Raw genomic sequence first — 16,460 nt, 5'->3', positions numbered from 1 at the left:
TGCTCCCCCCGCAACCCAGCCCCAGATAAGCAGAAGGAGATTGATGGATGGGTTTGTTGTGTATTTATTTAGTTGAGGTTCTTCAATTTTCAAGGATTACCTGGTCCTGGAGAAATCGAGAACAAAGGCAACTAAGGTGACTTTAAACGTGGTATTGTTGTTGGTGAGTATTTTAGAAATTGCTAATCTACTGACATTTTTTTCCAGACAACCAACTCTGGAGTTTACAGAGAATGGTCTGAACAACAGAAAATAAACACAGTGAGCTGCAAAATGTTACTGTCAGAGGAGAACAGCCAGACTGCTTTGAGCTGAAATGAAGGCAGCAGTAATTCAAATAACCACTTGTTACAACCAAGGTATGCAGAAAAGCATCTCTGGATGTGCAGAAAATCACAACTAATAGGTGGGCTGCAGCAGAAGACCACACTGGGTTCCACTCCTGTTAGCTAAAAACATGAGTTACACAGGCTGACCAAAACTGGAATATGTCTGGTCTGGTAAGTGTAGATTTTGTTTCAAACCTTCAAATGGTAGGTTGGTGTAAACAACATGAAAGCATGGGTCCATTCTACCTTGTACCAACAGTTCAGGCTGCTGGGGATGGATAATGGTGTTTGGTACCTTTGCACTTTTGAGCCCTTAGTTCCAACTGAACATCCTTTAAACACCACGACCTACCTGAGAAATATTGTCCATTCTTTATGACCACAGTGTACCCATCTGCTGATCACTGTTTCCATTAGTCAACTCAAACTGCTTTCTTCAACATAAGAGTTCACTGTACTCAAACAGCCTTCACAGTCACCGGATCCCAATCCAATAAACACCTTTGGGATGCAGTGGAACAGGAAATTCACATCATGGATGTCCAGCTGACAAACTGTAAGATGCTGTCATGTCAATATGGACCAGAATCTCTGATGAGTTTTTCCAGCACCTTGTTCAATCTGTGCCACGAATAACTGAGGCAGTTCTGAAGACACGAAAGGGGTCCAACCCAATACTTGCAAGGTGTACTTAATAAAGTATATAAATCTCTGCCTTTCATGAAACTTTTGGTTTATTATGATGTTTAAATGCAAACTTAAACATAAATTGTATCAAAGCTCTTGGTAATAAAAAGACTAAATGACTGCTCTTTTACAATAACGTTTACATGATAGTAAATAAATGAAAATAGATACAGATGCACATATTGTTTACTGCAACAGCTACACCATTCTTGCACATGTTCTTTTTCAGCTATTTATTAACAAGTGACTTTTATGTATATATATGCCTGTATATATTGTGCTATTCTTAGTGTATTGTCTGTCTCTGTTAATGTTTGTTTATAATGGAGCACTGTAACGAAAAAATAATTTCCCCTAGGGATCAATAAAGTATTCTGATTCTGATTCTCATATAAGTGAGTTTGTTTGAATTTGTATTCATAAAACTGTCTTTGATGAATTGCTTTTAACCATCTATTTTTGTCACATCTGTTTTTACATACTTCTATTCGTTCATCTAATTTCACAGATGAGATAGAGGGATGCTTGTTAAGCAAACATTTGATGGCAAATGGTTCTTAAATGTGAATATTTTGCTCTTTTTCTGTCTTACCTTATGGCAAACTGTATAAGCTTTGGTTTGAAGCACTGGTGGACTTTCTAAAAGACATTTGAGGATGTTTCTTGTTGCTAAAGCTATAGTGAGTGGGCATATCTAAACATTAAGTAAAGAGTTTTAAGGCACCAAAAATGAACTTTAGCCTGTGAAGATCAAACTTATGCCAATTTGTAATCCACTTTTTCTGGGTGACTGCACTATCACTGCAGTAACTGCCAAGTAATTCATGTATGAAAGAATAAATCAATAAGACGCTGCTGAGCATTTGTCTTTCAAAACCACATGTTTTTATTTCATGCACAGCTGAGAACATAAACCACAACAGCACCTCAGAGTAACTTTACAGGTTTGACAGCACCAGTACAGAAGGCAGTTTTAATTTGCTGAACAGCAGGAAAAAAAATAACAGAACTGAAAAAAAGAAAGCATTAAAGATCAAGCTGTCACCGCTTCACCCTCAGTTACGGGCTTTTCTTCTTCCTTTTCGGAATCAGAGGAGGAAGAAGGGGAGGAGGAAGAGGAGGAAGAAGAGGAGGAGGAGGAAGCCTTTTAAGTTTTGGACTTCTTGGACTTTTTAGATTTACTCGTTTTTAGCAGAGCTGCTGACTGCAGCCTCTTCCTTGCTACTAGCATTTGTGTCAGCCTGGATGGGGGGTTCCTCCTCCATTTCAGGAGCTTCTGGGGGAGCTGATTGATTAGAGGGAGCGCTTTCTTGTTTTGCAAGTACTTCTTGTTGTATTGTTTCACCCTGTTCCGGAACGTCATCTTCTTTATTTCGTTGCTCTGTAAACAAAAAGACAGGCTTTAGAGGTTGCAAATATGCCTTTAGTCTGTTAGTTCCTGTTCCTGTTTATGAGTTTGCTGAGAATCAAAAATATTTTGTTTAATGGTGATAGATTAGCTTGTGAAAATCATTATTAATTTGATTAAGATGTAGAGTTAAAATATGGTGTTATTGCAGCGGTCTAGTGCATTTTAGTGATGTGGCTAGCTTTAAAGAGGCAGTTTAGAAATTTTGGGAAATGTGCTCATTTTCTTCCTTGCTGATGCCTAATTCTAGTTAGTGTTGGCACCAAAAGTATCAGTGGGTGACACTATGAAAGCTTTTTTATGCTACTGCAAAAAAAAAAAAAAAAAAGTCAAGATTTTTGGTTAATATCTCCAAAGTTTTATTTAATGACTCAGTGATTTCAAACTCAGTATTTTGACATTTTGACCACTCAAATTTTCAGATTAGGATTCTCAAATTTTTTAAAATAAATAACTCAAAATTTCAAATTTCAACTTTACTCAAAATTTTGAGTTATGCATCCCAAAACTTTGACTAAACTTGAAATTTTAAATTAGCTATCTTGAAATTTCAAGTGAATAACTAAAATTTCAAATTTTCAGGTCCAAAATCAATTCAACTCAAAATTTTGGTTAATATCTCAAAAAATCTGACTTAATGTTCACAATCTGAAATTTTGATAACTCAAAATTTCAAGTTAGCTATCTCAACATTTTGACATAATGCCTCAAAATTTTCAGTTATGTATCTTGAAATTTCAATTTAATAACTTGAAATTTTGAATTGGCCAACTGAACATTAATCCAAATTTTGTGGAGGACTTTTTTATAGTAGCAGAAATCAGCTTCCATAGTACACAGCTACTTGTATATATGTATATGTATATATATCTCTACAAGAACTGAAATGTTGTTTTTGTGCAAATTAAACTATAGATTTTAACATAACCTAAGTAGGTGATTCATTATTTTCTTTTTGTTAAACTAAGTTAAGCTAACTGTCTGCTAGTTATACTTAAGGGACTAAAGTAAGACTTGTAGCTACCTTCTCATCTAATTCTTGGCAAGAAAGTCAGTAAGCATACTTCCCAAAACTATTTACTCAGCCCACAGTGATGCAAAGGTAGCATTTGGGTTTCTATTTTTGATTTACTATTTTTCTATAATATTTCTATTTTTGTTCACATTTACAGTCCTAAAAGGAAGGCAAGGGTCAAATTCTGGTATCTTTACTTTGTTTCCTGTTGGAGTGGAGTCAGACCAAACTGAAAGCATCACAGGCAGTAACTGACCCAAGTCTTTTTTAGTGATATGAATCTTGCTGATCAGGTCTCGGCACGTGGATGCGTGATAGACTCATTCATTGTGATTTAACTTTTTTTTTTTCTTGGCAGATCTGAAACTTACCTTGCGGTATTGCATCCGTTAAAGCAAACTCTGCGCTGTCAGGGAAGAAAAGCATAAAGAGCTAACACACCAAGTGGGAAATAAGCACACAGTGCCAACATTCACATGGTGTTTTCCCTTAATGTTGAACTGTAAAACTACATTAGGTAAAGATTTGCAGGCTAGAGCAGCCCTTACCAGGAAATGCTACAGACATTAAAACACAACGTGGTTTCACGTTAAAGCAACAATACAGGAAATATAAAGAGAATAGTGCCTCTGTTTTCATTCTGAACTACTTATTTTATAGGTATATTCTTACCAACTGCCCTTGGCAGAAATGCTTTTAACAATTAATCAATTTTATTAAAGATTTATTTTCATTTTCTATAACTAACCGAATTAAATTAATCAAATTACAACAAATCTAAAGATCTGGGTTCATATAGGATGTCAGTCTTTTGGGTAAAAGTGCTGTGTTTGACTTATTATGTATGGAGGTAAAGCACCACATGACTAAACAGACACTCTGTTGCTACTGCCAGCTGGCAAACCTGTTTAATACCCACAACAGGTTTAAAAGTAAACAGGATGCATCTGCCATCATCCTTACCTCTCAACATCATCAAATAAGCGAGAAAGAAGTTCTTGGTACTGTTCGAGTTCCTTCTCCAGCTTCATCTTAACAGACAGCAGGTTTTTGTTGGCTTCTAGCTGCAGCTCCACCTGTTCCCTCACGTCTCTGAGTTCCTGCTCCAGCCCAAGAAGGATCTTGTTGGATGGCTCCAGGCGATGACCATACTCCATTTTGATGTTTCTCAGGGTTTGATCCACAGTGCGCAGCTACAAATGAAAAACAAACCTTAAGAATACTCTATATTGATATTTTCTTCATGTTCATAGTTTTGTGTTTCTGTGTCAACAAAAGATAAACTTCAATCTTGTCCTGATATTGAGATTATGTTGCATGATTTTGTTGCATTTTTTTTTAATGTACCGCATTTGAACAGTCTTGTATTCATTCTTGTGTGCTTACCTTGTTGTTCTTGGTCTGAATCTGAATTTCCAAAGTTTGCTTCTGTTTCTGGAGATCTTTGAGCTCATTCTTTCCAGACTCCAAGGCTTCATTGTTCTGGGCCTCTTCCACCTTGATGGTTTCAAACTGGGGGAGGAATCATATAATGAAAATAATAAGATAAACTGAGACAAGGAAACATATCACTGCCTGCTTTAATCTGCCATACCTTCTCTTTGTACCATTCTTCTGCCTCCTTCAGGTTCTTCTCAGCCACTTTGTCATAATGCCTGCGGACACTCTGGATAACATCACTCAGGTTGTTGTCCTGGGACTTAATCTCCACCGTCACATCTGAGTCCTTGATCTTCTCAAGCAGAGAATCAACCTCCTGCAAGACAAACACAAGTTACAAGTTTCACACAATACAGCACTAAGCGTGTGACTTTTAACGTGCTGGTTTTCCTCCTTACTTTCTTGTGTTCCCTCTTGAGACGCTCAAGCTCATCTTTCACCATTTTGATCTCTTCCCTCGTCTGGTCGCAGCTCAGTTTGGTATCATCTTTGGCCCTCTTCAGATCCTCCAGGTCCTTTTCTAATTCTTTGCATGCCTTATTCTCATCATCCAGCCTGCATCAACAGAAGGAGCCTGGCTTCAAACTTTACAAACACTACAAATGCTACGCTGCTGTTACAAAGTGTCTTTTATTTTCGGAGCCTTTGTCTGGACGGCATTCACACTCACTTGTTCTTGAAGTCTTCATTTGCCAGTTTGCTGTTATCAATCTGCAGCAGCAGCTTTGCATTGTCGTCTGTGATGTCTTTGATCTGATGAAATAAGGATATGCATTAATAGTTAGAATTTAAGATTTAAAAAAAAAACGTGACAGCAGAAGAAAAAATAAAGTACAGTCAGAAATATATTTGCATGTTAATTCCAAGAAATAAATAAAGAAAGAAATCTGACCCACCTCCTTTTTGAGGTTATCCAGGGGTTTCAGGATTCCATCCCAGTCACGCCCCTCAGGTACTTTCCTCTTGGCCAGGATGTCGTCGATCTCTTTCTGCAAATCGTTATTCTCCTCCTGAAGCTGCTTCACTCTGTTCAGGTAGCCGGACAGCCGATTGTTCAGGGTCCGCAGTGTCTGCTTGTCGTCACCGGGAGCGACCAGAGTTTCCGGGGCGCTCGGAGCCTGGGAGGCTACGGGCTTGGCAGCAGCTTTTTGGATGGGAGCCGAATCTTTTTCTGTCTGGTTGCCCAGCACTTTGCGCAGTCCATCCAGGGTCGACACGGACGCCTTGGCATCCCTTCCCCCGGCTCCACCAAACATGCTGGCAGCGCTGTTTGAAGGCATGGTGATCGTTGCTGGATGACAGAGAGAGAGAGCAGACACTGACACCGAGCGTCTAAGGCCGGAGAGTCGCCTGATGGAGGATACAGGTAGTTCTTATACTTGTTTTTTCGCACGAATCCGCCCCCCAGAGACGCCATTGGCCCCGGTGCTCCTGGACAGACTGGTTTAGAGTCGAAATTCAAGTATTTCACGTTGACCTTTCCATTTAATATCGCACTTGTCCTCTCGTGATTGGACGCACTCAGAGCTTGGGGCAGGTGAGGGGTTGTACCTGTCCACCTATAAAGCAGGTGATCTGCAGGGCTGCAGGCGCCTTCTCCCCTCACCTGTTCAGCCACACTCCAGCTCTCCGCTTCAAGCTTCAGCATGTCAAAACCAAGAGACTACAGCAGCCAGTCCTACTCCCCCAGCAGCAAGAAGCCGCTCAGAAGCGTCCCGACCGACAGAGTCGATTCATCGGGAAAATTCAAGGAGAAGGAGGAGTTGGTTGGACTCAATGACAAGTTCGTCGCGCTCATTGAAAAGGTTTATTATTATTATTATTATTATTATTATTATTATTATTATTATTATTATTATTATTATTATTGGGTTGTTGTTGTTGTTCTTATTTGTCATACTGCAACTTTTTGGTTTATAATGACATGCCATTTCACAAAAAATTGCTTAACTGGGTAACAACAATTGAATAATGAGTAAATAAACCCAAATCTGATGAATAAGCAGAAAACAAAATAAATAAATTACGCACACACACATACACACACACACACACACAAAATCCTGTTTATTTGTCCTTCCTTCGAGGATTATGTTTTTTGTTATATTTAAATGTTACAATTCTTAGTGTACAAAGTAAGTCTGCGTCTGCGCACTTTGTTTTTTACATTTTAATTATTATTAATTTTTGGATTTTTAATTTATAATTATTTTTCTTTTTAAGTGCTTTTACTGCTATTTGAAAAAGTGCAAATGGCCCATGAATACAGTGTTTCCTGTCGGCTCAAACCAATTATGTTACCGGAGGCCACAAAAAACAAGTCTATCTGCAGTTCATTTTCTTCATATGCAAATAATCAGAGATAGGCCTGCGCGTAGGATGCCACCTTGTGGAAAAATGAGAAAACTTCAACGTCTAGGGTCAGCAGTGAGTCGCCATTATCACATACAGTATGGAGATTAAGGACTCCACAGAGATACATTGTTGTGATGCATTCCTACCCATGTTGTCTGTCTGTGTCTTGTAGGTGAAACACCTGGAGAATGAGAAGAGAAGACTTGAGACAAAGCTGAAGATCCTCAGGGAGCAGGAGGACTACAACGGGAAGGTTGAGTATCTTGTGAAGCAGCTGGAGAACGAGCTGGAGCAGCAGATCGAAAGCTTGAAATCCGACCAGATCAAACTGCAGCCTGAGCTGCAGGAGGTCCAGGACGAGGTGGATGATACCAAGAAAAGGTCAGCAAATCACAGGGGGGCTGATTTACTTAACAAGTTGATTGTTGCAAGAAAACTTTTAACTTCATCAGTTTGGCATAATTAGTTTTTGACCTTTTTATTTGGAATTGGTTTCAGGTATGAAGACCAGTTGCGCAAGAGAGCTGATCTTGAGAACGACTTTATTGTGTCTAAAAAGGTACTGTGAGCTTTAACGTTTTATTTCATCACTGTATCATCACTGGAGGCACATGTATGTATATTTAATGTGTGTGTAACAGGAAGTAGACGAAGGCCACTTGGAGGCAGTAGCTCTGGCTGTGGATCTTGAGGACCTGATGAGAACAATGGCCTTCCTCAGGCTCGCATTTGATGAGGTAAAGATTAATAAAGTGATGAAAATACAGTTAGCTGCCATGAATTAACAGTATTGGTAATTACAGAAATGACAGGTGGTCTAATAAATTTGGAGTGTGTGTGTGTGTCTCCACAATAACTCACTGTCTCCATGTCTCCCACCTGCAGGAGATCAAGGAGCTGGAGTCACGCATCCAGAACAAAACAGTGGTCCTACAGGACAACACCAGACGTTCTCTGGACATGGACCAGTTCATCAAGGCTGTTGAGAATCAGTATGCTACCATGGCTACCCGCACCAGGGAAGAGGCTGAGCAGTGGAACCAGAGAAAAGTGAGAAAAGTATTTTTCTATGATTGCTTATATGACATTCAGTCTTACCACAGATGTTTTGAGTATTTGATCTCCCTGTTCCCGCTTTAGATGGAATCCCTGGTCCAAACTGTAGGAGAGCGCGAGCAAGAAGTCCGTGACATAAAGAGGGAGATTTCAGACTTGCTGCGTCTCATCCAGAGGCTTACGGCAGACCTGGAGAGTCTCAGAAGGAAGGTTGGTTCCCCATTATTTGGACAGTATTTAGTCAGCACACACATTGTCCATCTATTCACTGCTGATGTTATCTTATCTCTGTTTTCCCATTAGGAAGAGGCCCTCATGCTTGACCTTGATGATGCTAGAAAAGAGGGTGAGGAAAATCTGAACAAGGCCCGGGAAAATATCGCTCTGCTGGAAGACGCTTTGAAGCGGACCAGGCAGGACTTGGCTTCACTGATCCGTGATCACCAAGAGCTGCTGAACATCAAGCTGGCCATGGACATTGAGATTAACACCTACCGCAAGCTGCTGGAGGGCGAGGAGCAGAGGTATGTGAGCAAAGGGAGCATCGAAAAACAAAAGAGAAAAAATTATAATAAAATACAGTATGTATTTATACAGTGTGATGCAAAGTTTGGGCAACCATGTTAATAATATTGATTTCATTTCTTTTTTTTGTGGTGCCCAAATTTATGCACCTGCCTGATTTTGTTTAAACAATTATTGCACACTTTCTGTAAATCCAATAAACTTAATTTCACTTCTCAAATATCACTGTGTGTGTCTCCTATATGATATATTTAACTGACATTTTTTATTGTAACAACCAATGATTTATACAGGAAAATAATGACTATTAACAAGGTTGCCCAAACTTTTGCATCCCACTGTATGTAGTGCTTGTACTAATATCTGTGTCTGCTCTATCTCCAGAATGAGCTACCTAATGCGCCAATCAGGTGAGAACCATTGTTGTCTACTGACATATAAGTGTATACATTTTTATTCTTTATTTTACTAATTCTGTACAAATTTCACTTTAATAAAATCAAAAATCTAGATCTTCTAAAGACAGTGGTTCCCAATAGTTTTGGCTCATGATCCCTCATCATGTTCTTTACTCAGGAATAGTTGAGTGAAAATATGAGTGATGATTTTTTTTTTTTTCGTCCTTTTTTTTAGTGTGAATATTGTTGGTGCTAAAATTGCAAAAAGTACGTTCTTAACTTGCAGAATATTGTTCTCCAAGCCCCAGTGTGGGATCTGAGCTCTAGCTTTAAAACCACTGAATAGAAATTGATTCCTTTCTTTCTAATAAACCACTAACAAAGCTTTGTCATCCAATAATACATTACTGCTGATCAATGTGACTATTTCACATGTCCAAAAAGGCCTCAATTTTGGTCATCCAGTAAATCAGTAATGTCAGTAGAAACCAACAAGGGTTGAGAGGTAAATAAAGCAAAATGTTAACATATAAAGGCATAAAAAAATCAATCTAAATTGAAAAATAAATAAATGGATACATCAAAAGCGAGCCAAACCAGTAACACCCATTTCACACATATCAGCATTCTCATGCTTGATTAATTTTTTTTCATCCTACTAAAATCAAACCTCTTTTTTGCTCAGATTTCTAAAAATAAACCAACCAATCCAAGTCCTTACTTGCACGCAGACGTTCACCTGCCAACGACGCGATACGTGCCAGCCAAACCGAAAGCCACAGAACCAACCCCTGTCCCGGATATCGCCATCACCACCACCACGCCCACCATTGCCCCGGACACCACTATTGTCCCACCAGTGTCCCCTGCCACCAAGAAGCGCCTGTTGATCCGGTTGGAAGTGGAAGAAGGCAAACTTGTGTCTGAAAGTTACCAGTACACTGACTGATTGACTGGGACTGTCTATCATGCCTCTGTCTGCAGCGTTATAGTATGTCAGCTCAATCAGTCAGAGTCACCAATGGGGCTTTAAGCCTGTCCCAGCTGACATAGTGCCAGAAGAAGTGTGCCTGAGCTGGTCCAATCCATCACAGGCCGATATCCGCAAATGTGAATCAATGTGAATGAAAATGTGAAACTAATTCAAACGAAGTTAAATTTATTTAAATTAAATATCCAGATTTTTCTTAATTTGTTTTTTTTATATATAATAATCTTTTTTAGTTTGTGTGCTTTCTGGAAGAGTGAGCAGTAACAGCAGCTTCCCGGCAGGTTGAACGTTTGCCTAAAAATTGTGCGTGAATGTGATCGTGTCAAGCAGTGCTTCTGGAAATGTTTTCTTTTCTTTGTTCATAAAGACCTGTGGTGCTCCATTGTAGTTTTGGGTTTTTTTTTCCATTTCTCTTAAACGTTTGTGACCTAAATAGGAATCGGGCAGCTTTCTGTAAAAACACTGCAAAGGTTTCTCAGCGACATCAGCAGCAAAATGAGGAACTTGGAGGTTCAAAGGTGCAATTAAAGGAGTGGAGAGGACATATATGCACACATTTCTTCTTAAAGTGACAACAGGGCTTGGAATGGCTTTTCATATTCTCAATGTAAAAAAAGAATACTCAAAATGTTTCAGTGGTGCTGTAAGCTGTGCATCTTTACACAATGCTGCAAAGGGATTTTTTTTTCTTATGTGTGTCTGGAACTTCTTACCTCAGCTTATGCCAAAGTAATCGCAAGTGACATCTATCATTTGGGTGAATGTGTGCAACGCAATAGCAATAAAATAATTCATGAAGCAAAAATGATCAATGTGTCTGCTGTCTTAATACTTAGAAGAAAAGGCACAACATTATATAAAGCTATACCCTGCCTGGTTTCTGGAATTACCCAAGGAAATATCCATTGCTTTATTAGTGCAGTGATTCATATGTTTCAGCTGACAACAGGTTATTTACAAGCTGGGCCCATGTCCTCATTTTTGGTTTGACAGCGTTTTTTAGTAGATAAAGGCGAATGGCTTAAACATGAATTGATCTGCAGTTTGGCCTAACAGCTATCCAACGCAGTAATAAAACTTGGAAGGATAATGGTGAAGAATCATCTCTGAGGAAGACAGAAAAAGGTTTGAATGATCGTGAACAGAGATTTGATGAAATCAAATTGTAAGAAATCAACTGTAGAACTCAAAGTTTGGTTTAATAGTGAATGTAAGAACATTTTCAAGCAATGTACAGCCTTAAGAAAACACTTATCAGTGAAGCTAATGAGAAGGTTTCAGTTTGCTAGGGAACATAAAGATTGGCGTTGGGAGCAGTGGAAAAAAGTTGAGACCTGATGAGTCCCTGTTCCAAAGTGATAGAAAAATCAGGTTCAGAAGAAAAGTGAATGAAGTTGTGTACCAGTAACGCCTAACGCCAGGCAATCCTGTGGGGGCACTGGGGCAACTTACTTTTTTGGGGGGCAACTTGCCCTCTGACTCCTGTGGATATTCATCAGCATGAGCTATTTAAAATGAATCATGTACAACTTATGAAAAAACATCTTTTGGAAAGCTGCTACAGGGTCTCTACATTCATGTTGGAGCATTAGCAGACCCACATTAATGAGACATAATTTGATGCCCCTGGCATTGTGTTGTCTTTGTTCTGCTACTCCGGGTTTCTAGTTTCCTTATTTCGTGATTTCGTGTCTCTTCTCTGTTCTGTGTTTCTGTCCTTATTATAGTTTCTGCATTAGAGTGCCTTCAGTCCTCACTTTTCAATTATCTTTTAATTTCTTCCTGTTTCACACTGTGGGTTTGTTGTCTCGTGTTTCGGTTTTACTTCCTGGTTTTTGTTTCCCTGCTGTGGGATCACCTGCTCTGCCGTCAAGTACATTTTACCTTTACTTGTGTTACCTTTGTCTAATATGTAAATTTGTTTGATGATCTGAAACATTTAGGTTTAACAAACATACAAAAACATAGGAAATGAGGAAGGCAGCAAACACTTTTTCACACCACTGTATATCGTCGGGCTCATTCTGCATTTGGGTCCTCTCATTCTTTAATGACAGGAATTTTATAAGGGTCTCAGCAAATGTTTTGTTTACTATAATATCAAACTACTTATTAATAGTTTGACATTATATTTATAAAATCTCCAGACCAGAGATGTCAAACTCATCTTACATCATAGGGCCCACACAGCCTACTTTCCACTTTGGTGGGCCAGACCAGCAAAACTCCCTTTTCTGCAGCGTAAAGATGTTTAACTACACATTTAATCTAATTTAATATCAGAAAAGGAATTGCAAATTTAACAGTAGGTCTTGGTTTTTCTACATGATAAAGAAATGCTGCTGTAGTTAATGAAAACAATCTAGCAGTACACATAAATAGATGTCTAAAATTACAGAAAAGGTTCTGGTAGTCTACTAACCAGACTCTCCTGCAATTACAATTACAGAAGAGTAATTCACGTTTAATAAATCAGAATAAAAAATATTACAATTATAGAAATTTTGGTCTTATTGTTTATCTGTAACATTGGTATAGCATGAATGGATATGGAGGAGGTCTTTATCAGTAGGAGAAGCTGTAAAACCTATGAACGTACAGTTAAAAGTCCAAAATGTGTGCCCTTGTTTACATTTTCCAAAGATGCCCAGTGGACCGGATTTAAGTCTTTGCCAGGATAATTCTGATTCTGGCCCTCAGGCCTTATGTTTGACACCCTTGATTTAGACACATTTAAAGCCCAGTGCATATGTTAGACGAATATATCAGCGGGTCTCCAGCTGATTAAGATAAAAGTGAGTCTTTAGCAGATTAGCTGGAGCCCAGCAGTCTCATCCTGTTCCCTCCTTCCCCTCCCGGTTCTCCTCTGTCTTTCTGATTCATATGTACATGATATTCCAATGTTGGGAACATTGGAACGTGGCTTAGCAAGGCACCTTCCCTTGACTCTGGCTTTACAACTGTCAGTTCAGTTCAACCTTCCACTTAATTTGATTTGAGTCTCTTTTCCACCCGCATACTGTTTGCAGACATTTAAAACCCCATTTTGATTGATCGGGGAATCAAGCACAACGTGTTCTATGTTTAATCAAGCCTCAAATACAAAGCTCATTTCCCCTGGATGGATCTGTACATAGAAGTATCTAGAGGCAGCAGATGTTTCTCATGCTGCCTTTTTAAAAGGATTCACTACTTGCAATGATTTGTCTCATAAAATAGAAACCAGAATATTATAGTTTTGTGGATTTTTATGTAATAATTATTTTTTCTTCTTATTTTCACCACATGTCTCTCCCCTGTATGTTTCTGCTGCAGAGCATAATCTCTCTAGATGTATTACGGATCCATCTCCCCTCTTCAGCTTGCATACCAGTACATAGATAAATACTGGTGAGGGAAGTAGCAAATATTACGGGGGAGGGGTGCCAGATGGAAAAAAACTACAATTTGATGTCCAGAGTGAGCATTACAATGAGCTATGAAATGTACATCTGACACAAGGACACTTCAACAAACCTGCAATTAGATTGTGTTAGAGAAGATTTACACCCAGCTGTGATATTCTGCAGGCACTCAGTGTTTGTAGTAATACAATTCAAATAAACGGCATACTCGATAAACATCAACGTGCTAGTAAGCTGACATTAGCAGTTGTACCAAAGTGGCCGTGCCTAATTAGCTTCAAGGTTGCCAGCAAACTCTTGAGACCAACAAGAGATGGCCGTCTTTGACTTGCAACTTGATGGTAATTCTCTATTTTTAATCCTCCTCTGAGTCATGCCTAACTTAAATAGGATTTATCCAGCATTTATATTTTTTTCCAGGGCTAACAAATGAAGCCAATAAGGAAGAACTAATAATTGCATAAGCTAATAATAATTTCCTCTGGTGGCCACTTAAGGCAAAAACCTGTCAGTCCCCATAGGCTCCCATGTTAAAATTTCCAGAGCTCCAGCAGAAAAAAAATCAGATTTTGCAGTCATTATGGACATGTGACACTGTCAGGCCAAGTGAATATGCCTAGACACACAATCCTGACCATCTGTGTGTCTAGGGCTAGTCCTGACCATCAAGCAATCACCGGTTGCTAGGGGAGAATTTATATTTCATGGCCAGTTGACAAGTGGTGTCTGGAGGTTGTTGGCAATAAATCTGAAGTCAAGTGCTAAAGCCACTATGCAAAAAATGCGTGAGATGTTGTTTGCTGTTGCTGTGTGAAATTGGCCACAAAGAAGTATACAGTACTGCACCAAAAGCCTTCTTGCAATTACTTTAGTCATTAATAGGTCGCCAAAAATACGAATTGTCTGCAAAGCACCTGCCAGGTACTCTCCGAGCGCTAGTAGAATTGCAAAAAGTAAGACAAATGGGAAATGGAGACTATTTGCATTCAAGTAAAAGTTACACCTCATGTGGGCTCCAGCACTGAGGCAGAATATTTATTTTGAAAGCAAATGATTACTGTTTCCAGTTTTCATTAAACTTTTTTGAGTTTTACTACTGTTTGGCTAGTAGTTAGTGAGGGTTTGCATACAAGTAACAAGGTTTTTGGTGCAGCACCCTGAATGGAAGAGTCGCGTCATCTCCATTCACTCCAGCGGACCATTTTTTACAACAGTGGAACGTGGAGCCTCACAATAGTGCCAGAAGTTAGCAACATAAGCTGGCCGTACCATCAAAATATAGCTGCACAGAAGATTGGGATATACTTTTTAAAGGTAAGATGTTTAAAAGTAAAATTCCATGCTATCAGTACACTCTGATAAAATTAACTTGTACCATACAATGCATGCCTAATATATTGGTAGGTCTACCAAAACATTAGGAGATTTAGATGCTGTAAAAATCGACGGCCTGTCACTTGATTTAAATTTGCTGCGAAGCACAGCTGGAACTATTTGAAGTCTCCTTGTATCACATGACAATTCTAACCATAACCCCTCTGACACAACTTACTCAATGGCTCGACCTCTTTGTTACCAGTTCCACCTGGTGATTGCTAGCAATCTTGAAGAACCACTTGGCAACCAGTTAGAAAATTCTATGTTTCTGACGACTTGACAGATGACTCTTGATCAATAAGTTCATTATGTCACGAGAGACAACTACAAGGTTGAGACAATTTTGACAAACAGCTACATGCAGCTATATGCTAGATGTGTGCTAGGCTACAGCTAATTTGAATAACAGAACTGAACCACAATGCTGTTGGAACATTTTTAAAAGGAACTATCTGAGAAATAATTTGCTGTACTAACACCCCATCCAAGAAGTTTGTTCTTTAGTTTTGGTGAGTGAATTTGTTGCATTTATTTTAGTGAATATATGAATCTGTGTGTTGGACCTGTAAAGTCTACGATTCACCTTACTTACCAAATTTGCTAGCGTTAGTTGATAACCTAGCAAACCACAATCTCGTTCAAAAATGTTTTCTTCTGTATGGAAAAATGTGCATCTTTTAGGGATTTTTTATTATTAATGCTGAAAGACACCAGTCACTTAAGGTTAGGAAAGTTCAGAATACTTTAAGAATATAATGGAATTGTGCCAATTTAGAAAGTCCAAGCAGAACACCAAAAACTGTTTGTCTAAAATGCACGTATAAGGCTTTCAGAGGAAATGTTTATTCTAAAGTTCCAAGAGGTAACGTAAGAGGTTCACCTAGAGTTTCATTTACCTAAGCATAGAACATATTTGTACATGCACAAAAACTAAGATTTCTATGAAATAAAAAAAACACAGAGTCATTGTCTTTATATTAGTAGTGCCTTACTTCTGTGTCATTCTAAACTGCATAAAATACTAAAAAGCGGATGTATTTCTGGGCGAAAAGTTACCTTCTTCATCTTTGTGAGCTCAATTTATAATATTTAACATAAGTCAATTTCAATACCAGTGGAAAAATCTGTGAGCAAGATAGTGAAAAGTTATCAAATGAGGATAGTTTTCTCTTTAAAAAAAAGAAAAAGAAGAAGAAGTCCTGCAAAATGTCTATTACAGACTAGATCCTGTGTTTTCAAGATGGTTAAAATTCCTTCCAGAACTTAATCTGCAGAATAGCAAAGCTGAGTACTTTATTCACTTTTATACTTCTTTAGTCTTATTTGATTCCAGTCTTCATCTTTCTAGTTACCTTTGCTAATACATGGATATGCCTAACAATGGTAAACTTTAAGAAACTGACACTTCAAAACCTAGAAGTAATAGTGGTAGAACACTAGGGGACTTTTCTATAAAACACTGATAAATAAGTGTC

At 38.6% G+C, this 16,460-nt stretch overlaps 2 protein-coding genes across 2 annotated transcripts; one reads left to right on the top strand and one right to left on the bottom strand.

Annotated features, from left to right (window-relative positions):
* Positions 1-2,194: 2,194 nt before the first annotated feature.
* Positions 2,195-6,159, bottom strand: LOC134621179 (keratin, type I cytoskeletal 18-like). The gene is made up of 8 exons (XM_063467615.1): positions 5,776-6,159; positions 5,550-5,632; positions 5,278-5,434; positions 5,034-5,195; positions 4,826-4,951; positions 4,403-4,632; positions 3,811-3,845; positions 2,195-2,397 (listed from the first exon to the last, which is right to left on the bottom strand). Exons 1-8 carry the CDS (start codon positions 6,157-6,159, stop codon positions 2,195-2,197), a joined length of 1,380 nt encoding a protein of 459 aa, XP_063323685.1.
* A 366-nt stretch (positions 6,160-6,525) lies between these two features.
* Positions 6,526-9,991, top strand: LOC134621316 (intermediate filament protein ON3-like). The gene is made up of 9 exons (XM_063467750.1): positions 6,526-6,684; positions 7,407-7,615; positions 7,733-7,793; positions 7,876-7,971; positions 8,120-8,284; positions 8,375-8,500; positions 8,594-8,814; positions 9,200-9,225; positions 9,899-9,991. The coding sequence occupies exons 1-9, from the start codon at positions 6,526-6,528 to the stop codon at positions 9,904-9,906; spliced, it is 1,071 nt and encodes a 356-aa protein (XP_063323820.1). The 3' UTR covers positions 9,907-9,991.
* Positions 9,992-16,460: the final 6,469 nt, after the last annotated feature.

This window comes from Pelmatolapia mariae, linkage group LG23 (assembly GCF_036321145.2).
Source record: "Pelmatolapia mariae isolate MD_Pm_ZW linkage group LG23, Pm_UMD_F_2, whole genome shotgun sequence".
Taxonomy (NCBI): domain Eukaryota; kingdom Metazoa; phylum Chordata; class Actinopteri; order Cichliformes; family Cichlidae; genus Pelmatolapia; species Pelmatolapia mariae.
The sequence above is the reverse complement of the archived record's forward strand: the minus strand, read 5'-3'. Positions and strand labels throughout refer to the sequence as shown.